General features: G+C 39.3%; 1 protein-coding gene across 5 annotated transcripts in view; it reads right to left on the bottom strand.

The window, feature by feature from the left end:
* Window positions 1–27,336, bottom strand: part of SMARCC1 (SWI/SNF related, matrix associated, actin dependent regulator of chromatin subfamily c member 1) — a 173,929-nt gene that overhangs the window by 86,749 nt on the left and 59,844 nt on the right. For all 5 annotated transcript variants that reach the window (XM_021686949.1, XM_021686950.1, XM_021686951.1 and 2 more), the window contains exons 8-14: window positions 24,933–25,008; window positions 21,468–21,593; window positions 18,955–19,076; window positions 15,031–15,155; window positions 10,623–10,682; window positions 6,766–6,803; window positions 3,426–3,547 (exon numbers count right to left, since the gene is read on the bottom strand). In XM_021686949.1, coding sequence (XP_021542624.1) covers window positions 3,426–3,547; window positions 6,766–6,803; window positions 10,623–10,682; window positions 15,031–15,155; window positions 18,955–19,076; window positions 21,468–21,593; window positions 24,933–25,008 — 669 coding nt within the window. The remainder of the gene's footprint in view (window positions 1–3,425; window positions 3,548–6,765; window positions 6,804–10,622; window positions 10,683–15,030; window positions 15,156–18,954; window positions 19,077–21,467; window positions 21,594–24,932; window positions 25,009–27,336) is intronic.

The following is a 27,336-nucleotide window of genomic DNA, read 5'->3' as shown; positions in this document are numbered from 1 at the left end:
TGTCCATCACCCAGCCACCCCATCCCTCCCACCCCCACCACTCCAGCAACCCTCAGTTTGTTTCCTGAGATTAAGAATTCCTCCTATCAGTGAGGTCATATGATAAATGTCTTTCTCTGATTGACTTATTTTGCTCAGCATAATACCCTCCAGTTCCACCCACAAGGCACTGGTAATTTTATAAAATCTTTTTTTTTTTTAAAGATTTTATTTATTTGAGAGAGAGAGAATGAGAGAGAGCGAGTACATGAGAGGGGGGAGGGTCAGAGGGAGAAGCAGACTCCCTGCCGAGCAGGGAGCCCGATGCGGGACTCGATCCAGGGACTCCAGGATCATGACCTGAGCCGAAGGCAGTCGCTTAACCAACTGAGCCACCCAGGCGCCCAATTTTATAAAATCTTAACAGGTGATAAGCACTATAGAGACCGTATAAAACTCAGGCCTAATGCACTATACAAATGACCCAACTGTGTATCTCGTACAAAGGTTTTGACACTAATACTAATCAATGTTTTTACTGATGACACTTTCTAGTTTCTCAGTGGCTTTCCACATATGCAACATGTACTCGTTATGCAGGGAAGAGCAAATCAATAATCTGTGAATGTAACTATAGGCATCGTCTGGCTGGCTTAGTCAGCAGAGCATGCGACTCTTGATCTCGGGGTCCTGATTTCTTTCCCCCCCCGCCCGCCGTTGGGCACAAAAAAAAAAGCATTCACTCTTACATCATTTGGGAACATTTAAATTGTTTGAACAGGATCTGTACTGCCAAATACAATAAATATAACGAATTACCTGAAAACTTCTAGGAAGATAATTTCTTTTTTCTTTCTTTTTTTTTTTTAAAGATTTTATTTATTTATTTGAGAGAGAGAATGAGAGACAGCACAAGAGGGAAGAGGGTCAGAGGGAGAGGCAGACCCCCTGCTGAGCAGGGAGCCCGATGCGGGACTCGATCCCGGGACTCCAGGATCATGACCTGAGCCGAAGGCAGTCGCTTAACCGACTGAGCCACCCAGGCGCCCGATAATTTCTAAGATGAATTAATGCTATATAGTTACATGTAATGACTTTCCAAGTTTTACTATAAAAATAGCTGTAAGCAATTAATTATATAGTTCAAATATACCTCCCATTGTTTTATTGTTAAAGGTTAGGAAGCCCACAAAAAACACAATTTCTGTATTCACCAAGAACAAAACACACATGAATGTTTAACCCCAAGCACTTTCTTTTCTGAATTGCTGGCAGCTGATTCCTTAGGTTCTGAGAATGAGTCTGGAAGTGGGGTGGTCAGAATCAGAAAACTTGAGTTCTTCCAGTTGTCCATGCAATGGTGGAACACTTCCACTGACACAGTACTAGTCTTTATCTATAAAATAGGGATGTGACTTACACCTCCACTGTCCGTAAGAGCAAGAGCAAGCTATGTGACATGCAATGGTCATGATGCAAATGAGTGTTTCTGCAACCTATAAAAACCTACCAAGTTATATACTGTTATGACTGTACTTAATTTTAGAGGAAAAGAACGCTAGTTTCTCTGGTGTGTCCTTTTAAACCATTCTGAACCCGAACATGTAATCACAATTACCAACAGTGAGACTGAGACACTTCCAAATTTAAAAATACATCATCAATGTAATGAAGACTGACCTTCCAAGAAGAGCTATATACTTACTCTGTCCCAGGTTCTATTTATTCAAAACATTTAGGAACAGCATTTAGAGTTGATCTTAAAGGCATGCAGAAAAGTCTCAGTATTACTGTCATACTTTGTGGGTTTTGGAAAAAAATTAGGTATAGTTCCAAGTGAATCATCCACCCTATTCTTTTAAATTGTCTTCTAAAGAATATATATATATATATATTCTTTATATATATACACGTATAAAGATGCATATATGTATAAAGACACACATACATAAAATCACATTTATCTTTAAAGAATGATAATGTGTAACAATTGAGAGCAAGCAAAAGATCCAAATAAGACCACAGGATTCCAAGTAAGGGCAACGTCACTAGAGTTAAGTGTACAACTTTCCAATGAAAGTACCTTAAAGAAGCTAACTATTTGGAGGGGTAAGTTCTGGTACATATGTTTAAAAATAAAAAGCCAAATAAAAATCAGCTTGATATGAAATAATCACACTTTGTAAGTACTCAACAAATAATATATCTAGGACGGCGCTCCAATGATGCCAAATGGTTGTGGTAAATGACAGGGAAGATGCTGAGGAAGGTGTTTTCCTGAACTTTTTTTTTGGGGGGGGGGGGTAAAGATTTATTTATTTATTTGAGAAAGAGCTAGAGAGAGAAAAGGCTCCCTCCTCTGCAGGGAGCCTGATTGCAGGGCTTGATCCCAGGACTCCCGGGGATCGCTTAACTGACCAAGCCACCCAGGCACCTCATTTTTGAACTTTTTATATGTGAAAAGCCTCTTAATGTTAAAAATATTTCCTACTGGGGCACCTGGCTGGCTCAGTCAGTAAAGCATGTGACCCTTGATCTCAGGGTCATGAGTTCAAGCCCCATACTGTGTGTAGAACTCACTTAAAAAAAAAAATTCCTATTAAAATGAAGCCATTACTAGGTAGTGAGAAGAGTTCTTTTTAAAATTTACTTTTTTTGGGTGCCTTGGGTGGCTCAGTCGTTGTCTGCCTTCGGCTCAGGTCGTGATCCCAGGGTCCTGGGATCGAGCCCTACACTGGGCTCCTTGCTCCACGGGAGCCTGCTTCTCCCTCTCCCACCCCCCCCTGCTTGCTTATGTTCCCTCTCTCGCTGTGTCTCTGTCAAATAAATAAAATCTTTAAAAAATAAATAAATAAAAATAATAAAAGAAAATAAAATTTACTTCTTTAATGTGTTTTTTTTTTTTAAGATTTTATTTATTTATTTGGCAGAGACACAGCGAGAGAGGGAACACAAAGCAGGGGGAGAGGGAGAGGGAGAAGCAAGCTCTCTCTATCAAATAAATAAATAAAATCTTTAAAAAAAAAAAAAGATTTTTTTTTTTTTTTAATTTTTCAGTTATCCCTACATCCAGTGTGAGGCTCGAACTTACAACCCCGTGATCAAGAGTCTCATGCTCCACCAACTGAGCCAGCCAGGCACCCCTAATATTTTAAAATCATATTATAATGTTTTAAAATTATTAAATACTCAATTATTTGCCCATCTGAATTGTAACTGATTCTAAATGAGTTAAGTCTAAGCTGACAAAATTTTACAATCCCTAGGTACAACACAACTTAGCTGCAATCCCTAAATTGCTCTGAAGAACACATTCCAAAGTGAAAATAAAATCACTTTCCATCTCCCTTCATCCAATCTGACAGTGATTAGCGACAAAGGGATTTGGGCAGGGAAGTTCTTCCACACCTAAGTACCGTACTCACAGGTGTACATGGCCCACTCACCAGTTATAATCAAACCATGATGCATAACTAGGAATAATAATGTGATTGGTCTGCTCTGTCACATTATCTTCTCCAGGGTCAAGTGAGCGACTCTGATCACCTTTGCTAGGATCTTCATCTTCCTATAGAAAAGAAGCCAGAGTTTAGAGAAACAGAGAACTGCAGAGACATAAATAATGGCTTTCAAACTTCTCATATTAGGGCACAAAATGAAGCTATCTGATCCAATTTCAAGGCTCGGAAAAACAAATTTCAAATAAAAACAGCCTTTTCAGTTTTTAAAGTACCTTCATAAGATGTCCAGATGACATAGCAGATTCCTCCCTTTAACAGATGAGGGAATCAACTCAGAGAAGGCCCAGAACTTTTCCCACAACAGCTTGCTTCTTACTTGGCCAGTTTTATCTAATCCTAGGGTCACAAATCTAAATTACTAGTTCTCAAGTTATTTATAAGAAGATGACTAAAGGATACTAATGAGGCATAATGACACGCCTTCCCCTACCCCAAAGATTGATCAGTAAGTATCTGCTAGGGGCCGTATGCACCTTATCTCATTCATTCCTCACAATAAACAGCAGGTATTATCACCTCTTTTATGGATGAGAAAATGATGCACAGAGCCGGTAAGTTGTAAACAGGGTATAACTCCAGAAAACCCAGTTTGAGGGCCTAGACTCTCAATCACTTTCACTACTATAAGCTCTGATTTTTATCAGATTTATGGAGGTTTTACAAATGATTCCACCTAAAAACCTTGCTGGCTAAAACAGTAATTTCAAAATCATTGCTTTGGGTCAAAACCCAAGAACATTTCTTATGCTACCAGTAAAGAGTAATAATAATTACTTTTAAATAAAAGTATCATGTAATACACAGTTTACATTCAAATGTTTCCAATTAACCCAGAAATGCCCTTTATACATTTTTCTCCCCAAACCAGAACCTGATCAAGGAATCCACATTATATGATACTCACATCTCTTTAGCTTCCTTTAATCCCTGCCTCCCTTTGAGGGGGGTACTTTATGACATTCAAATGTTTCAAAATTCCAGGCCAAATTACTTATGCAATATCTAACAATCTCTATTTATCTTACTGATTCTTCATAATTAACTTCTGATCAAACATTTTTATCAAGAATACCACAGGAAGTAAGTTTTTTGACATTCAGATATTTTCCCATTTTCTATTATACCATTATATCAAGCTTTCATCTGTGGTGTTTTACTATCTTTATTCTTATGAAATTTTTTTCTATTAAGAACCAGTCAAATTTTGAATCGTACTCTTTCATACTGGCTCCATAGTTTAATTTCTACATTTTAAGTTAATTCATCATAAATGTCCTGTGCTACAGTATTTGAAGTGAGGATCTACTGTTACTGCCTAGAAACTTAAGACAATAATTTCCTTAAGATCAATGAATATAGAAAAAAATGTAATGTATCAAAGCCCCAAGGAAACTCTGGTTGTTAATTAAATGATGCTGAAACAATTTTGATGACAAAGGTAAGAAATGTTATTTCCCAAATCAGGGGAGCTAGTAAAAAAATATGCTCATGGTTAATGAGTTTTTGAGATGTAGATTTCACAGACTCAATTATAACACAAAAAATTTCCTTTATTCAGGAAAACCAGGGAGAGACTGGCACTGCAATTTAAAAAAGCCAATAGTCTATGATTTAATTATCAGAATGAGGGGGAACGCATGGGATGACATTATGGGACCAGCTGTTAAAAGAGTAACTACTTCTAACCAGCTTTGGGTTCAATTTTACAACAGACTTGGCCTTAGTTTCAAGATACCCCCAGCCACTGGCATAAAAAAAAAAAAAAAATCTACATGTCGACTGTCTGGCTTTTTATTTCAGTCTCTTTCACTACCACACAATAGTATTTACACTAAATGATGACATCTTTTTACAAATATAACATCTGTTAATGGTTCCTAAGTAGCACTCTAAGTAAAGAAGTCTAATTTTAAAGAAAAAAATCATAGGGGCACCTGGCTGGCTCAGTCAGTGGAGTGTATGACTCTTGATCTTGGGATTGTGAGTTCGAGCCCCACACTGGGTGTAGAGCTTACTTAAAAATAAAATCTTTAGGGCGCCTGGGTGGCTCAGTCAGTTAAGTGTCCGACTCTTGGTTTCAGTTCAGGTCATGATCTCATGAGTCCTGAGATGAAGCCCCACACTGGACTCTGCGCTTAGTGGGGAGTCAGCTTGAAGATTCTCTCCCGCTGCCCCTCCCCCCCCACTGGCGCATGCACAGTCACGCACGCTCTCTCTAAAAAAAAAAAAACCAAAGCTTTAAAAGATAAAATAAAATCTTATAAAAAAAGGAATCATAAGAACAATTCAGTTAAAGAGCCTTATGTAGATGAGTTTCTTGAACATTTTCAGGGAAATCCTATCATAAGTAGGTTCATTCCTTGAATGTATAAAAAAAATACAGTAGGGGCGCCTGGGTGGCTCAGTTGGTTAAGCAACTGCCTTCGGCTCGGGTCATGATCCTGGAGTCCCAGGATCGAGTCCCGCATCGGGCTCCCTGCTCGGCAGGGAGTCTGCTTCTCCCTCTGACCCTCCTCCCTCTCATGCTCTCTGTCTCTCATTCTCTCTGTCTCAAATAAATAAATAAAATCTTAAAAAAAAAAAAAATACAGTAAATGTCAATTTGGGGGATTTCTCTAACTCAGTGAAAAAGAACTATCCATTTTCAGCAAAGTAAGGGAGTTATTTCAAGGGGACTGTTATTTCAAGGAGTAGGGATTAGTTACACCTAACTAATAACACAAATATGACAGTTTGAATGAACAATGGGCCATTTACTAAAAAGGAAAGTAAAATCCTGCCTTAAATCCAACACCTTTCAACAACATCATTATTGCTATGTCTCTACCACAGGACTGATGAAACAGGAAGGTGCTGTGAGGGTTCTAAAAAGGTTAAGAGTATGCTCAAAGGCTGTGGGCTGGAGTTGTACCCACAGAAATAGAAGTGAGAAAATCAAGGCAATCGACATGGTCCCTGCTTACCTGTCCTGTCAGAGGACACTTGGAACACTGCAGTCAGCTCTGATTACTACCTTGCAACCAGGGGATGACAGAACCAGAAATTATAGCGTAAGAGGAACACTTCATGAGGAGATAGAAATTTCCTCTCAATAAAATTTTCAGAGTCAAGAAAGACAAATTATTTCAGGGGTGTGTTAAAAAAAAAATCAGAATGGCCTCAAAATTAAACATTTCTAAGGACACTTCTAACCCGTGTTCCTACTGTTCCATACACAGGACCCCTCAGACAGCTACTTGTGCACCAGGCCTAACTAAATTGTTACCTTTCCTCCTGTTGTGACTGTTTCTTCATCCTGCTCATCTGTAAAATCAAAATATATGATTTATTTAAAAATCAAGTAAACACTCTTTGGATTACTTGAAAACTTCCAGGTAATTTTAAAAACTGAAATTGTTACATGCAGAGAAAAGGAAAGAAATAAAGCATTATGAAAGCAAATCCACCTCTAGTAATTCAGTAAAATGAAATCGTACACAGAAGCACAAAGGTGAGTAGAACTTCAAAGCATTAATAATTAAAAATTTCCAACAACAGGGAATTTATAATTAATTACTGCTTGGGCTACTATCTTAGTGATGATCTTGCTAATAACAGGTAAAGAACTTGATTGGGGCTCTTACTCCTGAGATTTGATGAAACAAAGTAATGACATTTTAGATCTCAGAGGACCTGAGTGAAGGAAATGAGGAGAAAAGAAAAGAAGTGAACATCAATCACTATGAAGTCCTGGTAAGGCTGTTAATATATTCTGAGGATAGAGGACTCCAGGACATAAATGCTGGCCTTGCAAAAGAACAGGAGTAAACCCAAGTATAACTTAAACCAGGCAGCTGATTTCCACAGCGAAAAGTGCCTGTGTGGACAACTGTTTATATATGAATGAAGGCTGCGTTTGCATTACAATGGCAAAGCTGATTAACTGAGACAGAGACCATATGGCCCACAATGTCTAAAATATTTACTACCTGGCCCTTTCCAGGTTAAGTCCGCCAACCTCTATTTTAGAGAATATACAAAGATCAGTAGTAGACAAACAGGTGGTACTCAAACTTTCAACTGTATTTCATACAGTGCCTCTACTACATGCCGGCCATGGTCCCAATGCCAAGGACACAATAAAGAACAAGAAAAGGTCCCATCTTCACGGAGTTTACATTCCAGTTAGGAGTGGCAGGAGACAGAAGAGAAAACACACGAACAGGTATCAGATGGTATCAGAGGAAAATAAATCAATATATTTTAGAGAGGCGCTGGGTGAGTGGACCCTTCCAAATAAAGAGGGAACCAGCCTGGTCAAAGGGCCACAGGTGGGGGTGGACCTGCCGCCGTCAGAGATCTCCAAGGCCACTCTGAGCATGAATAAAGGCTGGGAGAAATGAGCACAGCACAAGAGATGAGTGCGGTGACACAAAGCATTGGCACAAAAGTTAGACAGACCCAGACCTGAGTCACTGCTCTGTCGCTTAATAGCTATCTGCTTGGAAACACTACTGAAGCCCTCCAGCCTCCATTTCCTCAGCAATGACACAGGGCTAACATGGTTTTGCAGTGAAATGCAAACAAAGGTAGAATGAGTACCTGGGAGGTACTCATGCAAAACAGAGATGGACACTGTTGCTTGATTTCTAAGTTAGACAAACACCTGCTAGCACGAATATGGGATTCACTGTGTGGTAAATAAATTATGGTCATCCAGCTCTGCACAGCGACTACTTTTATTCTAGAAAGTGACGAAGGGATCTAAATAAGGTTGTCAAAAATGAACTTTTTGTCCTTTGGATCTTGATAAACCACATGATAAACAATTTCTCACTAGATGGTGGGAACACAACCTAATGATCTCTCTCTGGTCAAAATATATACCATTTAAATTTAGTTTGACAGATTTCTGTCCCTGACGTAGTCGGTACCCGATGGAAACAGACTTCTGATAATACTAAAGTAGGAGGGAGAGATATCCTGCTTACTGATTCCTAAACAGTAGTAATAAATGTTCTCTCCCTCCTTCCAGATGTGGGCAATCACACTTTCACCTCAGCCCCTGGATCTTGCCCTTTCAGAGATCTCATGACAGAAAGGAAGGAAGGACTCGGTATATGTAGCTAGGTGACATATAAGGCATAAAATGGACCAGTTAAAACAATAAACAACTCTGTGAACAGGAAGTCCCAGTTGATGGATCAGTTACCCCTGGCATGGTTCAGGTTATACCTAATGCAGAAAGCCAGATGATTAAATAATACATGGAAAGCCCATTGGTCCCTGGATGAGAGGCCAGGACAACAGTTTCAAATTCCATTTGACTCTAGCTCTCCAGCTGTGATGAGCAGCACCTTCGGCCACAATACCCTTACTATTTAGACCTCAAACCATTCACAAACACAAAGGGAAGATCTCTTATACTCAGCACTAAAAAATCTTAATCCAACTGACACCTTTATCTGTTTCTTAAAAATGGCTTCAATTTGACTCCTCTGATAAAGTCTATTACATAAACACTCTAATACTTACCTCCACCTCTAAAAGGACAACTGCCTACTCCCTTAAAACTAGATTGATTCCTTTCAGGATATATACTTAATATACACCCTATCATTCTGTTTAACAAAGTGTCTCAGTGAAGATAATCAAGTCTTAACACTTACCCTGCTACATTACTGAAAATATAAAAGACTACATATACCTCGTTTTGTTTTCCTGGCCTTTGATTCAGTGGTACCAGTTGTGGAATAGAAAATATAAAAACTTACAGAAAATGAAAGTTATTGTTATTAATATTCTATTAATAATGTTAAAGAAAACTGAGAGGAATGTTTTGACAGCATTTCTTTTTCGTTTGTTGACCTAACACCACCTTTACATAAACTGTCAAGACAATTTTCTATTTCTGCTTTTGACATAATCAAAAATGGAGTCATCCACTAATGTTAAATAGCAGGCTTTAAGCCAGAAAAGGGAGGGTGTAGTGAAATGAAGTAAAAAAACTCTCCTAACTACCTACTCATAGCTGTCATCAAGAATCTCTGAAAAAGGGGTGCCTGGATGGCTCAGTCGGGTAAGTGGCTGACTCTTGATTTTGGCTCAGGTTATGATCTCATGGGTCCTGGGATCCAGCCCTGAGTGAGGCTCCACACTCAGCAGGGAGTCTGCTTGAGGATTCTCTCCCCCTCTGCCCCTCCCCCAGCCCCAGCTCATGCACTTGCACTCTCGCTCTCTCTAAAATAAATAAATCTTTAAGGGAAAAAAAAGGATCTCTGGGGGAAAAAAAGAATCTCTGCAATTTGTCTGAAATACAGAATTCACCTACTGAAGAGATAGAGAAATTGCCGTCTCATTTTCCACATAAGGAAATCTCGAATACCCCTTCCAGGTGTAAAATTCCCGAACGTCAAAAATGTAGTATATACTGAAAACAGTAGGTTCTCCTTTGATTTTAAAAAAGATTTGAGCAGAGAGAGAGCAAGAGCAAGGGGTAGAGGGAGAGAGAGTAACAGACTCCCCGCTGAGCAGGGAGCCCAACATGGGGCTCAATCCCAGGACCCCGGGATCATGACCTAAGCTGAAGGCAGACGCTTAACTCACTCAGTCACCCAGGCATCCCTCCTTTGATTTTTACAAGTGAAGAAAGAAACCGAGATCCATATATAACACTCAAGAACAAAGATGTTTAAAACTACCTCTATTTTTTAAACTGAAGAAAGTGACTATACTCCTCTTGTCTACCCGACAGCACATCGAAGGATTATGCCTTAATTGTGAAAATGTACCCTGTAATTTGTAAATACTATGAGGAGATGATGTGATTCTCATTTTACACTATTTAGAAAGCTAGAAGAAATACTTGAGAAAATAAATCATTTAAGAGTCAACAGACTTTTGTTCTGAAGATGCAAAATCAAATTGGTAAGAATGGAAAAAATGGATCACAGGAAATTAAATTTCCTGATATGGCAGCAAACAAAATGACAGTGGTGCTAAGGGGCCCATGGTCAACGTCTGTGCTGGACCAAAAAGGTAGCAACTGGAAGTGACATCTCTTGGGGAAGAAAGAATTATCAGAGGAACTAAATCTTTGAGAGAGAAAACAACACAAAGGTCTATAGACTGCTTTGGTTTTACCTAGATCTGCAACAGTTCCTCCTTTAACAGGTGTGTTTTCACTGTCTTTCTTTGGGTTCACTAGAAAGAAAAAAAAAATCATGTTTTAGGGGAAAAGTTCTACTTTTTTAAAAGAGAACAGAATAAAAGACGATTGAAAACTACATGAATCTCAATGTAAATCCACTGTCATCCAGAGTTCACCATCATGAAAAACTCCAAGCCCAACAGAGAAAGATTTTTTTTTTTTTAAAGGTTTTATTTATTTATTTGAGACAGAGAGAATGAGAGAGAGAGAGAGCACATGAGAGTGGGGAGGGTCAGGGGGAGAAGCAGACTCCCTGCTGAGCAGGGAGCCCGATGCGGGACTCAATCCCGGGACTCCAGGATCATGACCTGAGCTGAAGGCAGTCGCTTAACCAACTGAGCCACCCAGGCGCCCCCAACAGAGAAAGATTAACACTTACTGTAACAGACTGCATTTTGTAATTTCCCAAGAACCAATATTTTTTCATGACAAAAGTACACAATACAAAAATATATAGGGCAAAACCTGAAAAGAACCTTTCAATCCCTTCCCCAAAAGTATTTTTTATTACATTTTCTGTGCATTTGTTGATTCCCATTTTTGTGGCATTCACTTAGATAAGCTGAAGGAGAACTAATACCTTTTACATATCTATGTAGACTTCAAAAATTGAAATGTTACCCATACTGTGCTCTTCCTTACCACTCTACTTTTCTCATTCAAGTGTGCCTGTATGACCTTTCCATGTTATGTATTTTTAGTTAAATTATATCTCTTTCATTTTCAATAAATCCACCATGTCCATGGGTGGGTCATAAGGTAACTAGTCCTATATTAATGGAGACTTAGTTTATTTGCAATTTTTTACAGCAAAGTAATCCACATTCTTTTTTTTTTAATTTATTATTATTTTTTTAAAGATTTTATTTATTTGAGAGAGAGAATGAGAGAGAGAGAGAGAGAGAGAGAGAGCACATGAGAGGGGGGAGGGTCAGAGGGAGAAGCAGACTCCCCGCTGAGCAGGGAGCCCGATGCGGGACTCGATCCCGGGACTCTAGGATCATGACCTGAGCCGAAGGCAGTCGCTCAACCAACTGAGCCACCCAGGCGCCCAAAGTAATCCACATTCTTATAGTCACCTTTAAGCATGCATATAATTACTTAAAATGAGAGCTCTGAAATTAAAACTGCTACTGGATATACACATTTTAAAACAACAGATATAGCCAAATTGTGTTAAGTGCCTTCATCAATTTACACTTCCACCAATAGCATTTGAGAGTACCCATTTCCTCAAAACATCTGTACTTTGGGAATCATCTATTTTCTAAGTTTTGAAAATCTAATGTATGAAAAATGTTCCTTTAATAATTTATACATCGTTGGTTAAATGAGGTTGAGCATCTTTTTGCACATTTATTGGCCCCAAAATTTGATAAAATTACCAGTACAAAATACTTTGCCCCTCACTCTATAGGGTGTAAGAATCTTTATACAAATTTAGAGTTCTAATTCTTTGTTAAATGGCTAATGAATATTTTCCCCCAAGGCTAACACTTGCTTAAAAGTACATTAATATTTGGAAGGTTACTTTTACATTTTAATTTGGCACTTTAATCCACCTGAAGCTTAAGTTCTTATTTCTGACACAAAGAACAGTACTAAATTTTTACCACAAGTATTTATGGAACAGTTTGGTCTTTTCCCACAAATTCGCCCTGCCAAATTCACAATAAATTAAATTGATAAACAAACATGGATCTACAGTTGAATCAAACATTCTACTCTACTGATGGATTCGGCGACATTCCTGTGTCCAAATCATACTATATCCATTATTATAGCTTTTATAGTTCAGTTAGTTATCTGTTAGGACTACCACCACCTTCGTAGCTCTTTTACTTAAAATAAATATTTGGGGGGCACCTGGGTGGCTCAGTGGGAAAAGCATGCAACTACTGATCTCAGGGTTGTGAGTTCAAGTCCTACACTGGGTATAGAGAATACTTAAATGAATACAATTTAAATAAATAAATATTTGGGGGTGCATGACTGGCTCAGTCAGTAGAGCATGCAATTCTTGATCTTGGGGAGTTGTAAGTTCAAGCCCCACACTGGCTAGAGATTATTTAAAAATAAAATCTTAAAAAAAAAAAAGGCAAACAAACGAGAGGCACCTGTGTGGCTCAGTCAGCTAAGCATCTAACTCTTGTGATCAAGCCACCCATGGGGCTCCATGGTTAGCATGGAGTCTGCCGGAGATTCTCTCATTTTCCCTCTGTCCCGCTTGCACTCACTCTTTCTAAAATAAATAAATAAAGCTTTAAAAAAAAAAAAAAACTGAAAGATGCATATTGTAATCCCTACAGCAACCACTGAGAAAAAAACCGGTAAAAATCAAACAGAGAATATGAAAATCTATATAACAGAAAACAGAATAGTGGTTGCCAGGATATAGGAGAAAGGAGATAATCTATACTAACCCCCAGTAAGTATAGGGTTTGTTTTCAGGGGGACGGAAATGTTCTAGAATTAAGAGGTGGTGATTGTACAACATAATGAATACACTAAAAAAAACCAATGGAGTGATTAAAATACACTTTAACTGGTGAATTTTATGCTATGTGAAGAATATCTCAATTAGAACTATGCTATATAAAAAAGGAAGTCATAGAAGTTCTAAAATAAAAGAAAAGCAGGGGCACCTGGGTGGCTCAGTTGGTTAAGCATCTGCCTTCAGCTCAGGTCATGATCCTGGGTCCTGAAATCGAGCCTTCCATCGGGCTCCCTGCTCAGCAGAGAGCCTGCTTCTCCTTCTCCCTCTGGACTTCCCACCCCCACTCATGCACTCTAGCTCTCTCTCAAATAAATAAATAAAATCTTAAAAAAAAAAAGAAGAAGAAGAAGAAGAAGAAAAGCAAGCACAGAAGCCAGAACAGAACATTGAAAGTAGTGGATTAAAGCAAAAGAAGGGAGGAGGTAAGAGAGGGAACAAATAGAAAAAAATTATCATAATGGCAGACTTAAGCCCAATGACATCAATAATTCTATAACATTTCAGTGGACCACATACTGCAATTAAAAACAAAAAATGTGTATTGGGGAGGCGGGCAAAGCTCAACAATATGCTGTTTAAAATCGACATGCTTGGGGCGCCTGGGTGGCTCAGTCATTAAGCGTCTGCCTTCGGCTCAGGTCCTGATCCCAGGGTCCTGGGATCAAGCCCTGCATCAGGCTCCCTGCTCCACGGGAGGCCTGCTTCTCCCTCTCTCACTCTCCCTGCTTGTGTTCCCTCTCTCACTCACTGTCTCTCCCTCTGACAAGTGAGTAAATAAATAATCTTTAAAAAATAAAATAAAAAAATAAAATCGACATGCTTTACATAATCAAACTGAAAGTAACAGGATGCAAGAGATGTAAGTCAGAAATCTAACATGTAAGAACAAAGCTTGTGTAATTTACAAACTGCTCTGCTGAAGTCAAGTACAGTGGAGACTAATTTTAAAAAGTGTAGAAATAAAAGGGTGTGGTGTGATGAGGCTTTATTATCATCAGAGAACCTGGCCTTCAAGACAAGTACTACTATGGCACGTAGACAAACACGACTAAGAGTCAATTCATCAGGAGGACATGATGATCCTAAGTGTATATGCCCTTAAATAGCAGAGCTTCAAAGTACATGAATAAAAATACTTAAAAGAAAAAATATTCACAGGAATCAAGGAAAAAAATAGACAAATCCACAAATATAGTTAAAAAGGTCTAACATTCTCCCAATAACTTATTTAAATAGGTTAAAATATCATAGATAATACGCCACCTTCTGATCTGTATATTGATTCTAATGGAATTTAAAAACCACTTATTTCAAAGCATTGCTCAATTTAGAGAATTTTTTTTTTTTGAGTAGGCTCTATGCCCCTGTGGGGCTTAAATCACAACCGTGAGATCAAGAGTCACCTGCTTGACCAAATGACCCACCTAGGCGCCCCACTAGAGAACTTTTTGGTCACGGTGTTTTTCTCAGTAAGTAGCAAAAGTACACCAAAAGACTGGGAAAGGGAAGAAACATTTGCACCTTGAAAGCTGGGAACTGGGGCGCCTGGGTGGCTCAGTTGGTTAAGCGACTGCCTTCGGCTCAGGTCATGATCCTGGAGTTCCGGGATCGAGTCCCACATCGGGCTCCCTGCTCAGCAGGGAGTCTGCTTCTCCCTCTGACCCTCCTCCCTCTCATGCTCTCTGTCTCTCATTCTCTGTCTCACAAATACATTAAAAAAATTAAAAAAAAAACAAAGTTGGGAACTGGGGGCACAGAGCAAGAAATGATTCATCCCATGGCATTGCTACAGAGTGATTAAATCACATCTAATACTCTCATAGTCTAGGCAAAAGAATACAAACCATTTTTTGGAAGCACCACTTCCTCTATGTTGGGTACCGGTGTTGGGTCTTCCATGTCCTTGGTAAGATCTTCTTGCTCATCTTCCTCTTTCTGACTTCGGCGCTTCCCATAAAGACTAGCTTGGCTAAAACATATAATGCATATAAATATAAAAAGGCTGACTATAGCTACTCATAGCAGACAATTTCAGAGGCTTTATCCTCATTGTTAGAATCTATGCTCAGAATCTCTTTAAAAAGACAAACAGAAACCAAACAAATTAGGTACATTCCCAAATTACATCTAACCAGCCAGAAGGAAAATAAAGGTTATTGGGAGGAAGAAATGGCCCCAGAAATTCTACTATACAAATCACAGACAGTATCCTAAAGGGGGCTTAAATTATGTAATAAAAGAACACCTGCTAAGGAAATATGGTACATATTTTACCTCACATAAACAATCACTTACATAAGAAATTTTCTCAAAGATATGTACAACCGTATTTTCCTGGCTCTTTGTATCATCCAAATATCAAACTGCAAAGTAAAATCACTTAGGATGGTACTAATTTATGTGTGTGTGTGTGTGTGTGTGTAAAAACTGCCATCGCCCTTTCTTTATTTTTAAAACTAACACATTCCAGAAAGCAGATTAGGGTTCAAACAAGAATGGAAAGACTCCTTACCTTGAAGAATTACAGGGGATACAGGATAGAAATTATCAACTACTTCATATAACATGATGTGTACCAGAAACGAGTAAGGGTACCAAGAAAACAAGACATAATCAAGATCGAAAGTGACAGTTAAGCTCAATCTTGGGAACTGTAACAATTCACAATGTTTCAGGACAGGCAATGTTTCAGGATAATGAGTGGAGGCATAAGAAAAGAGACAACCTGTTCTGGGACGGAACGGGCAGGAAGCAACACAAACCAGTGAGGAGTGGAGAAAGAGCTGATGGAAATATACATTGCGCCAGCCCGCGTCCTCACACTGCAGAGAGCATGAGCAGAGTTCTCTTCATGACAGACCACACACTGGCATAGGTTAGAATCAGGTATATAGGTAAAAATATTTTTTAAATTTTTAATAAAAACTGCATGACAATTTTTCAAAAGCCTGTGAACCTAAAGGTGTTAGGGAGACAAAATAAGGGAAGGTCAATAAAAAAACAAGAGTCAGGAAAACAGATGTCAATGTCTTTTCACTAAAGGAAACAACACAAAACTTGAATGACCGCTCATTAGAAGACAGCTGTATTCGGGGCGCCTGGGTGGCTCAGATGGTTAAGCGTCTGCCTTCAGCTCAGGTCATGATCCCAGGGTCCTGGGATCGAACCCCACATCGGGCTCCTGGCTCAGCCGGGAGTCTGCTTCTCCCTCTCCCTCTGCCTCTCCCACTGCTCATGCTCTCTCTCTCTCTGTATCTTTGTATCTCAAGTGAATAAATAAAATCTTAAAAAAAAAAAAAAAAACAGCTGTATTCAATTGAAAGACACGCATACATCTACTTTGGGAAACTCCATTTGGTGGGTTTTATACTCAAGAGTAGAGGCTCAGTACCATCACTGTGAGCCTCCTAGACATCACGTCTTTTTTGGGGGGACCACTAGTGTCCTGGCACCGCATCTCAGCCCCTAAGTGGGAAGAAGGGTACATCGATTTCAGGCCCAGGAACACTTGGAAAAGCTGTATGGCTTTCTTCACAGGGACATCAGGGAAGCCCTCAATTCCCTGCATATCAAGCATAAGACTCAGATTAGAGATTTAAGAAATAAGGTTACTCTCACTAATTGCTAAAGAAAAATCTATTTTTGTGGTTTTTTCTATCATAATACATGTGACTTGACAAAATAACAACATCCTTTTATGACTATGACTGGCTCATTAATATTATTTATATAACTAAGAATTTTTTAACTTCCCTAACAGCTTCTATACACGGTTAACAATGCTTCAGATAACCCTACCCTTCAAGAAATAACATGGTTCTGATGAATCGCAGACCTATACCCCTGAAACAAAATACATTATATGTTAATTAAAAAAATTTTAAAAAGAAATAACATGATTCAAGGCATGTTCTGGGCATAAAAAAATGCTAATTTGGCTATAGGAAAAAGTCAATAAAAGGAAGCTAATGAAGAGAAGATAACAAGTAGATCTTTATAGTCCAGTCAACTGCCAGAAATTTAACAAATTTCCAGTTGCATGAAAAGAATAAATTTTGCATCTGTCATTTTATAAGACTAAACTTAACCTCTCTGAAATTAAATTAAAAAAATTTTGAGTGAGACAAGCTAAGCAAGCCAGAAATTAAGTATCTACTTAATATACAATAATAAATGTTAAGTATTATCTACCATCTATTAAGTACCTACTTCAGGCCAGACACTGCACAGGGGCTCTAAAGTCTCACTTGATCCCCACAACAACTTACTCAAAAGAAACCAGAAACCCCACTCAAGCAAGATTCACTAAAGTACAAATGTGATGCCCTGAACAAGGCACTCTGCTCAACATGAAACAGACATAGGTTCATTTCCTCTATGAGTCACTCTGATCACAAATGGGACAGGTGGGAAAATCAGAGAAAGAGACACTAACTATGGCAAATATAATTTCTTAAATTCCTTACCAGCCACACTGCTCAATATATAATTAGATACAGAAAAGACTGTATTCAGGGTGCCTTGATATAAATACAACATCAGATGGCCATCTTACAAAGGAGATGAAGAAAGGGGAAGGAAAAATAGGGGAAGAGGAAAAGAAAGACAAAGAGCCAAATAATCCACCCTCAGACCTTGGTGAAGGTGACGGAATTTGTTGAAAGGATACAGTAACAGGAAGCCGAGAGTCCAGCTTTGAATCTTGACTCTAAGGAAAAATCTCTATGTGACCTTGGAAAAGTTTCTTCCCTATCCTGAACCTCAATCTCTATCTCTTAAGATAAAGACGCTTATGATACTTCAAAGATCTGTTTCAGTTTTAAGATTCTGAACATGGTTTCTACTCTCACTAAGCTGTGAGCCAAAGCTCTAATCCAGAAGGCAAATATTCATCCCCTTCCCATGGCTAGGCCAGAGAGAGAAAAATAGTTTCTCTCAGAATTTGATCATGGAATTGGAGTGGCTATATTTTAAATACAGATTAGATATCACAGTATGTTTATGTGGAATACAAAGTTAAATGTGATGTGTGTGTGTGTGTGAGAGAGAGAGAAAGAGAGAGAGAAAGAGAGAGAGAGAGAGAGAGAGAGAGAGAGAGTGTGTGTGTGTGTGTGTGTGTGTGTGTGTGTGTGTGATGGAAGATTATTCAGCCATTAAAAAGGAAATTCTGCTACTTGGGACAACATGGATAGACCTTGAGGCCATTTTCCTAGGAGGAATAACTAAGAGAAAAATAAATACCATATGATCTCTCTTATATGTGGAATCTAAAAACCACAAATTCACAGATTGAGGGAATACACTGGTGGCTGCCAAAGGTAGGGGGTGGGGGAGAATGGGAAAGTTGGTGAAAGGTATAAACTTCCAGTTATAAAATAAACCCTAGAGGTGTAATATACAGCATGGGGTCTGCAGTTAACACAGTACTGTGCATTTGAAAGATGTTAAGAGAGTAGATCCTAAAAGTTCTCATCACAAGAAAAAAATATTATTAACTATGTGTGGTGCCGGATGTTAACCAGATTTATTGTGATTATTTCACTATACATATTGATTTAAAAAAAGATTGTATGCAAGGTGCCTTAGCATAAATACAACAGAAGATGGCCATCAGATAACATCTGACAAGATGAGCTATCAGAGCAAAGACATCTACCAAGTCAAAGTAAGACAACTTCCTTTGAGCAAAACTTCTAGTATAAATGTAAAAATCTGGAATTCCCTCTGCAGTTTGTTTTAATGCCTCTGAATCATGCTGCAGTTCTTACCCTTTCTTTCCACTCTTCTTCCGGGATTCTGTGGGTGTAGGAGGCGGAGGGGAAGGCGAATGTTTCCTCTTTCGAGCATTAGCTGATGCTTTCCTATCTCTTCTCTCTGGACTTCTGACTGGCTAGGAAGAAGTAAATGGACATAAATATCAGCCAGCTTTTCTGACTCCTCAGTTTCTACAAACCCTTGTCCAAAGATGAGTTTCACAAAGATAATACCAATACCACTCAGAGCATCCTAAACGACCAGCAGTCAAGACTCTCTGACCTTCCAGGTGATGTACCACCAATGGAAATATTAGAACCATCCCACAGGTATTCAAACTGTGCTACAAAACAGACATGCCCAAATCCTGCCCAGCTAAAAACTGTTCTGTTCACCTTCTGCTTCCAGATAGGAAAAGCATTTTCAACAACTACCAGAAAATACAAAACATATGCTATTTAATTAATGAAATACAAACAATGGCTGAATGATCTTGTGAAAGTGTATCAGAAACTAGTCCTGACATGTCAGTAAAATAGGAGAAAACTTTATGACACAAAAGATGTTAAATAAGATTGCAACTTATGACTTAAAAGTCAATCTAACAGAAGTACAAATACCCCTATTTGCAGATGGCATGATCTTATATATAGATAACCCTAAGGAATCTACCAACTATCAGAGCTAATGAGTTCAACAGTTGCAGGATACACATCAAAATACGAAAGTCAACCTGTAGATGATAATTATGGATTTAATAAAATAGACAATAAAGAATTAACACCTAAGACGATCCAAAGTATTGTACCTGAGGTGCCAAAAAAAAATCAGAGATTAGAACGTTAATTAAACATTCATCTCTGGTATCTTCATACTCCTTACAACTCTGTTTCCTTTCAGAAGCTCAGTAGCATCAAATTGGAATCTAAGTCATCTTACAGGCCTACACAAGAAGTTTTAAAGAAAATCTAAACTGTCCACACTGTATGGTAAGTCTGAAGTTAAACTTTTAAAAAGAGATATTAAATGCATTTTTATAGAATCACGCTAAAAATAAGTGAATAAATTAATACACAGGCCATCTAAATATGAACAGAGATGGCTACAGACAGGCCTCTTTAATAATGTGCTGTAGAAATTAGACTATTCCTAATGACAAAAAAGATTGGTTGGAAACGCATTAAGGGAAAGCAAATATCTAAGCATATGGGGTGTGGTGGGGGGGGAGGCTGAATAAAAAATAAAATTTAAGTCAAATTCCACAGCAAATAAGGACCAATTAAAAATGAAAGGATATGAGGGGCACCTAGGTGGCTCAGCTGTTAAGCGTCTGCCTTCGGCTCAGGTCATGATCCCAGGGTCCTGGGATCGAGCCCCGCATCGGGCTCTCTGCTCTACGGGAGGCCTGCTTCTCCCTCTCCCACTCCCCCTGCTTGTGTTCCCTCTCTCGCTGTGTCTGTCAAATAAGTAAATAAAATCTTTAAAAAAAAAAAAGAAAAAAGAAAGAAAGAATATGAACAAGACCCAGTTTTAAAATATTTTTCTTAAAAATAAAAAATACACATCGTGAGCCCAAGAGTTTAGTAAGAAAGTCTCAGGGCTGAAAACAGGTATGAGAGAGAATGGTACATTCTAAGTGAACAGTTAAAAGTATTTGTCTCGGGACGCCTGGGTGGCTCAGTCGGTTAACCGTCTGCCTTCGGCTCAGGTCATGATCCCAGGGTCCTGGGATCGAGTCCCGCATCGGGCTCCCTGCTCCGCGGGGAGCCTGCTTCTCCCTCTCCCTCTGTCTCTGTCTCTCATGAATAAATAAATAAAATCTTAAAAAAAAAAAAAAGTATTTGTCTCAGAAATTTTTCAGAGAACTACAATACAAAACAAAAAGCAAAAACCTGATGTGTCCCCAGTGAAGAGGAATGAGAATCTTACTTAAGCACTCAACACCAATACATCTAAGCCTTCTCAGACTCCTCTCCCTCCGGTGACACACCTACCTCGCAGGTTGTGGCTTCTCAAGAACCATGGTAAAAACTTTTGGTAGTTGGGCTTCTTAAAGGATTAAAGAGTAATAAATGCCACATCATCCCACCTTAAAAAGGGCTGAACTCTACCTTTGAGACCTTTGAGGCCGATATTATGTACTAACTACTGTGGGTACAGTAACAAAGCTATTAAAGAATATGAAGACAAAATTAGTTCTCCCTTGAAAAACCAACTAAATTACATTATCCCGTAATAATATTTGGTTCATAAAATTACAATCAGACCTAGGAAACGAAATCAGCTACACCGCTGCCACACTGCATATGCCACTTTACATCTCCATGACCCTTTGAGGGCGTCATGCCCCATCTTTGGGAATGCCAGCTCCTGAGATGGTCGTATGGCCATTTGGTTAACTTTTGCACACACCTGACGAGCGATGCACCTTGGACTGTATGTCAGAGCTTATTAATGAAGACTTGACAACAGTGAGGCCCAGAAAGAAGAAACATCAAGTGGAGAAAAATGGTGCCAAACCAAATACCTCTTCATTCTTTGTTGAAATTCGCTGACGAAAGCTCACGGGCTTCCTGTTCTCGTCCACCTCATAATCCTCCTCATTCATCCATTCATTGAAAACATCAGTGTCCAAAATCCATTTCGCATGAACCTAAAAACACATTCAAGCATGTGTATCTATATAAATAGTAAATCATTACAGTTTTTAAAGTATTCAACACTGGGGCGCCTGGGTGGCTCAGCCGTTGAGTGTGTGCCTTTGGCTCGGGTCATGGTCCCAGGGTCCTGGATCGAGCCCCACACCGGGTTCCCTGCTCAGCGGGAAGCCTGCTTCTCCCTCTCCCTCTCTCCCACTCCCCTTGCTTGTGTTCCCTCTCTGTCTCTCTCTGTCAAATAAATAAATAATAAATCTTAAAAAAAATAAATAAAAATAAAGTATTCAACATTAAAGAAGCAGACTTATTCTCAACTGAAAGCCTCAATTGCATAAAAGTTTAAAAACATGACATTGTAAGGGTGCCTAGGTGGCTCAGTCGGCTGAACTTCAGACTCTTGGTTTTGGCTCAGGTCATGCTCTCAGTCAGGGTCCTGGAATCGAACCCTGTGTCAGGCTCCGGAGCTCAGTGCAGAGTCCGCTTGTCCTTTCCCCCTTCCCCCCACCCCGCTTGCTCTCTCGAGCGTGCATGTGCTTTCTCTCTCTCTCTCTCTCAAATATATAAACAAAATCTAAAAATAAAAATAAAAACCCCAACCATGAGAATATTAAAGACCTATGAATGGCAACTTAACCATTTCTAATTTTTATTCCATGTTACTGCATATAGTAAGAAAGCATCACTGGTTTTGCAAAGACTGAGGTTTTAATAACTGGCCCTTAATTTGATAATCATGTCATTTGTCTTCATTTCAGCTTTATTTAGGTATAACTGAAAAATAAAATTGTAAGATACTCAAAGTATACATCATGATGATTTGATATGCATACACACTGAGAAAGGATCCCCCCCATCTAGTTAATTAGCACATCCATCACGGTACATACTTAACTTTTTTATGTGTGAGAATATTTAAGTTCTGTTCTCTTAGCAAATTCCAATTATACAATACAGTGTCATCAACTTTAGTCACCATGTTTCACATTAGATCATCAGACAATTCTTCTCCCAACTGCAAGTTTGTGCCCTTTTACCAACTTTACTCCCCCTTGCCCTTCTTTGCTGGCAACCATTTCTCTACTCTCTTATTTCTAGAGCTTTTTTTTTTTCTTAAAGATTCCATATAAAAGCAGTATCATGCAGGATTTATGTTTTTCCATTTGGCTTATTTCACTAATCATGTCTTCTTTATTCTGATGAAAACCACTGATAAAAACATTTTAACAGCATTAGGCCATTCAAAGCAATAGGCCTAGTCACTGCTCTAGGCATGAAGGATGTCTCTATGTTTATGCGTTCAACAAAATTCTATGGAATGATGAAAGAGGACATTTACACAGACCTATCATCAGACCTACCACCTCGCCCTGTCAAGTATACAGGTGCTCTGTGGAGACCTTTCAGGGATAGCCAAGGTTGGGGAGTGGAGAAGTGAGAATCAGATTCAGGATTCTTCCAAGCCCTTTATATGGTAATTTCTCTTGCTTTTTTTTGTTAATGTTTCTGGGTAAGAATTTTAAAAATGATGGGTTCTCTGAATGTTGTATAGATATAGATGGAGATATAGATACTGAAACCACAGACCTCGCCTACATATTCCTATTATCCAACAGAATTTTTCAAAGATGGTACACTGGAATTTGGGACTAGACAATCCTTCCCTGTGTAGACAAATATGAAATAATTTCAGCACCAAAATAATTAAGTAGTAAGTTACTGACCACTGAAACATTAGAACTCCATAAACCCATGCTGGTAACAGATGAATAAAAAAGTAAATGAGGGGAAAGGAAGGACTCTGAAAGCCGACTGGTAAATGTGGAGAGAGGGCTAGAATGGAAAATTATCCCTGTGCAATCATCAAAGAAAAGACTGGTTCAGGCAAGAATTTCAAGTGGATGCTAAATCTGGGCAATGGAGAGTATTTTGATGAGAAGCAGGATATCTGTATGGCCTACAAGAATCTCTTACAGACTGCTTATAAATTACAAGTGGGAAAAAAAAAGGAACTATACAGTGGAGCCAACAGAACGCACCGTAACTGGGTGATCAGCATCACCAACAAGGAAGCACTGGGTAATGTTTCAGATTAAAGGAAACAAAAGAGACAGGACATTTGAATCAATAGATGATATTCAATGGTATTCTGGGGCGCCTGGGTGGCTCAGTTGGTTAAGTGTCTGCCTTCGGCTCAGGCCATGATCCCAGGGTCCTGGGATCGAGCCATGTGTCGGGCTCCCTGCTTGGTAGGAAGGCTGCTTCTCCCTCTCCCTCTGCCTGCCGCTCCCCCTGCTTGTGCTCTCTCTCTCTCTCTCTTTGACAAATAAAATCTTTTAAATAAAAATTCCTTTAGGAAAAAAAAAAGACGTTCTAAAACAAACATAAAAATCTAGACTATATATTTCAAAAATGCCAGAATCATAGAAGAAAAAGAAAGGCTGAAAGTTCCACATTAAAGTAGACTAAACAGATCTGACAACTAAATACAGTGTGTGCTCCTGAGCTGGATCCTAGATCAGGGAAGAGACTTAGTATAAAACGTACCACATCATTGGGACAACTGGTGTAAACGGAATATGGGTTCTTTTTTTTTTTTTTTAAAGATTTTATTTATTTATTTGAGAGAGAGAGAATGAGATAGAGAGAGAGAGCATGAGAGGGGGAGGGTCAGAGGGAGAAGCAGACTCCCCGCCGAGCAGGGAGCCCGATGCAGGACTCGATCCCGGGACTCCAGGATCATGACCTGAGCCGAAGGCAGTCACTTAACCAACTGAGCCACCCAGGCGCCCCCGGAATATGGGTTCTATATCAGGTATTATATTGTTTCAAGAATTAGTATCCTGAAATAATTAAAAACAGGGATCTGGAAGAAGAGTATAATGTAGCTGTTTTATAAAGTAGTTGTTTTATATTGTTCTTGCAACTTTCAGAATTATTTCCACATTAAAAGTTGAAAAGTAAGAGTTGATACATGGGCTCTTACGATTGTGACAGAAATGACTAATAAAATAAGTCTGTTTCATCGTAAGAGCCGTGCAGGCATGGCTTCCAGCCTTCCTAAATGACACTACCAAGGTTCAACTGCACTCCTCCCACTCCTCTCTCAACCACCTCAAAGCACAATGTAACTGGACTCTGGGGTCTCCTCAAACTCCGCTGTAAACATTTCTGCTAAGACCTAGATAATGAGTTCTTTGTGGTCATGGACAGCTTAATAGGATGACAAGAAAGGAAGATCCTCATTCTGTACTTCCTTGAAACACTGTTGTGAAAAAGAGCTGAGAAAAACTATTAAGTTATATAAGAATAGATTTTTTTAAAAAATGATCTCTCACCTTCCATGGCTTTTCTGGAATTGGTGGATCTTCAATTTCCGCATCAACATCGTTACTATGGACCCAAGTATCATAGCTACAAAGGAAATGAAAAAAGGAAAAACAGCTTAGAACCCAAATTCATTCACTAAAAAGACCTTTTATAAAAAGGTGAAACTGTATTTTAGAAATACTCTTAGTATCAAGTAATAGCAATATTTCACACACTTTTGTCTCTGCCACTCTGACAAGAAAACACTTCTGTAGAGGTCTATAGTGATCCTGACACTGTTAAGTCCAAAGTTCAAGTCTCAGTGCACAGAATTCACAGAATTTTAATGAGGAGATCGCTCTCTCCTCAAAGCATTTCCCTCACTTGGCCCCCAAGACAGCACTATCATCTGTTAGTTTCTAGCCACAGCCTTTCCCCATCCTGCATGGCCAGTTTCTCCTCTTCTCCCAAACCTCTTCAACATTGGAAGGTCCAAGTTTGGTTTGCGAACACTCCTCTTCTTGTCTACTCATTCTCTTGATCTCATGCAGACCTATGGCTTCAAATATCTACGCATCTGCCCTCTTCTCTGAATGCTGGACTCATGAATCCAACTGCCAAATCCACATTTTCCCTTACATATTCAAGAAGGCTTTCAAAACTAACACACTCAAAATTCAGCATGCAATGCCATCCTGATCCCAAAAATACGCCCTAGCCAATCATCCCCATCTTAGTAAATGCCAACTCCATTTTTCCAGTTGTTCTGGCCAAAATCCCTGCAGACACCCCTGACTTCACCCTCAATCACATCCTACAATCCAACCAATGACAACTTCGACAGTTCATTCCATCTTCAAAATATGCCCAGAATCTATCTACTTCTTACCCTTCTACTTCTGCCCAAAGCCCTGAGTCCATTTTTCACAAGCAACCAAAGTGATCCTTTAGAAAATCAAGTCCGTCCACATTACCACTACTCAAAACCTTCCAACAACTCCCACCTCACTCAAAGAGCCAAAATCCTTACGGTGGATTGCCAAGGCCTCATGACCTGGTCCTCTGACTGCCACTCTGACCCCATCTGCTAGTACTCTCCCCTCAACTCACGTTTCAGTTGAGCCACCTGGGCTTTCATGGTGTTCTTTAAAAATGCCAGGCAGTGGCCACTTCAAACCCTTTATAGAGGCTTCTCGCTACCCAGATACCATATGGCTCACCCCTCATATCTTCACACCTCTTTGCTCAAGGGTTCTCTCTTGAATCACTCCCCCTGCTCCCCCACAACTCTGAGGTAAGCATAAAATTACCAAATTGAAACTGTCAACGCTACTATACTGGCCAATAAATTACTGTAAAAGCAAGGAATATCTAAATTAAATACAAGTATGGTAACCAGCACCGGCTCCCTGAAGCCACTACTCAGAAGTCAGTTCAAAAGCATACGGAACAATAATAATAAAAACATTTAAAAAATAATAATAAATTGGGGCGCCTGGGTGGCTCAGTTGGTTAAGCGACTGCCTTCGGCTCAGGTCATGATCCTGGAGTCCCGGGATCGAGTCCCGCATCAGGCTCCCTGCTCGGCAGGGAGTCTGCTTCTCCCTCTGATCCTCCGCCCTCTCATGCTCTCTGTCTCTCATTTTCTCTCTCTCTCAAATAAATAAATAAAATCTTAAAAAAAAAAAAAGCATACGGAACAATAATAAAAACATTTAAAAAAATAATAATAAATAAAAAGGGGGGGAATAAATAAATAAATAAAAGCATACGGAACAAGCACAGCTCTGTATGTCTATTAATGGCACTCTGGTAAGTTTTCTAGAAACACTTAAAACATGAGCTGGAGAAAAAAAGATCCTTTGCCAAGTTATTAATTATAACAGATAAAGATAACAATGGTGAGTTAGCAACTGATAACCTTACATTCTCTAGAAGTCTTGAATACAAACTGTCACAGAGGTAGAAGTGAGGGCACAGACTCCAACAGTCCCTCCTTACCCCGGGTTTTACATCTGCACTTCCAGTTACCCGCAGTCAAACGTGGTTGAAAGCGGATGGTCCTCCTTCTGACTGAAGAAACCTAACGCAACATCACAGTGCCTGCACCACTCACCTCACTTCGTCACCACACAGGCATTTATTATCCCACGTCATCACAAGAAGGGTGAGTACAGTACAATAAGGTATTTTAAGAAAAGACAGAGACCGGGGCGCCTGGGTGGCTCAGGCGTTAAGCGTCTGCCTTCGGCTCAGGTCATGATCTCAGAGTCCTGGGATCGAGCCCCACATCGGGCTCCTCGCTCTGCGGGAAGCCTGTTTCTCCCTCCCCCACTCCCCCTGCTTGTGTTCCCTCTCTCGCTGTGTCTATCTCTGTCAAATGAATAAATAAAAATCTTAAAAAAAAAAAAAAAAAAAAAAAAAAAAAAAAAA

The sequence above is a fragment of the Neomonachus schauinslandi genome, chromosome 1 (genome assembly GCF_002201575.2).
Source record: "Neomonachus schauinslandi chromosome 1, ASM220157v2, whole genome shotgun sequence".
In the NCBI taxonomy this organism is placed as follows: Eukaryota; Metazoa; Chordata; class Mammalia; order Carnivora; family Phocidae; genus Neomonachus; species Neomonachus schauinslandi.
This window is presented reverse-complemented; position numbering and strand designations above follow the sequence as displayed.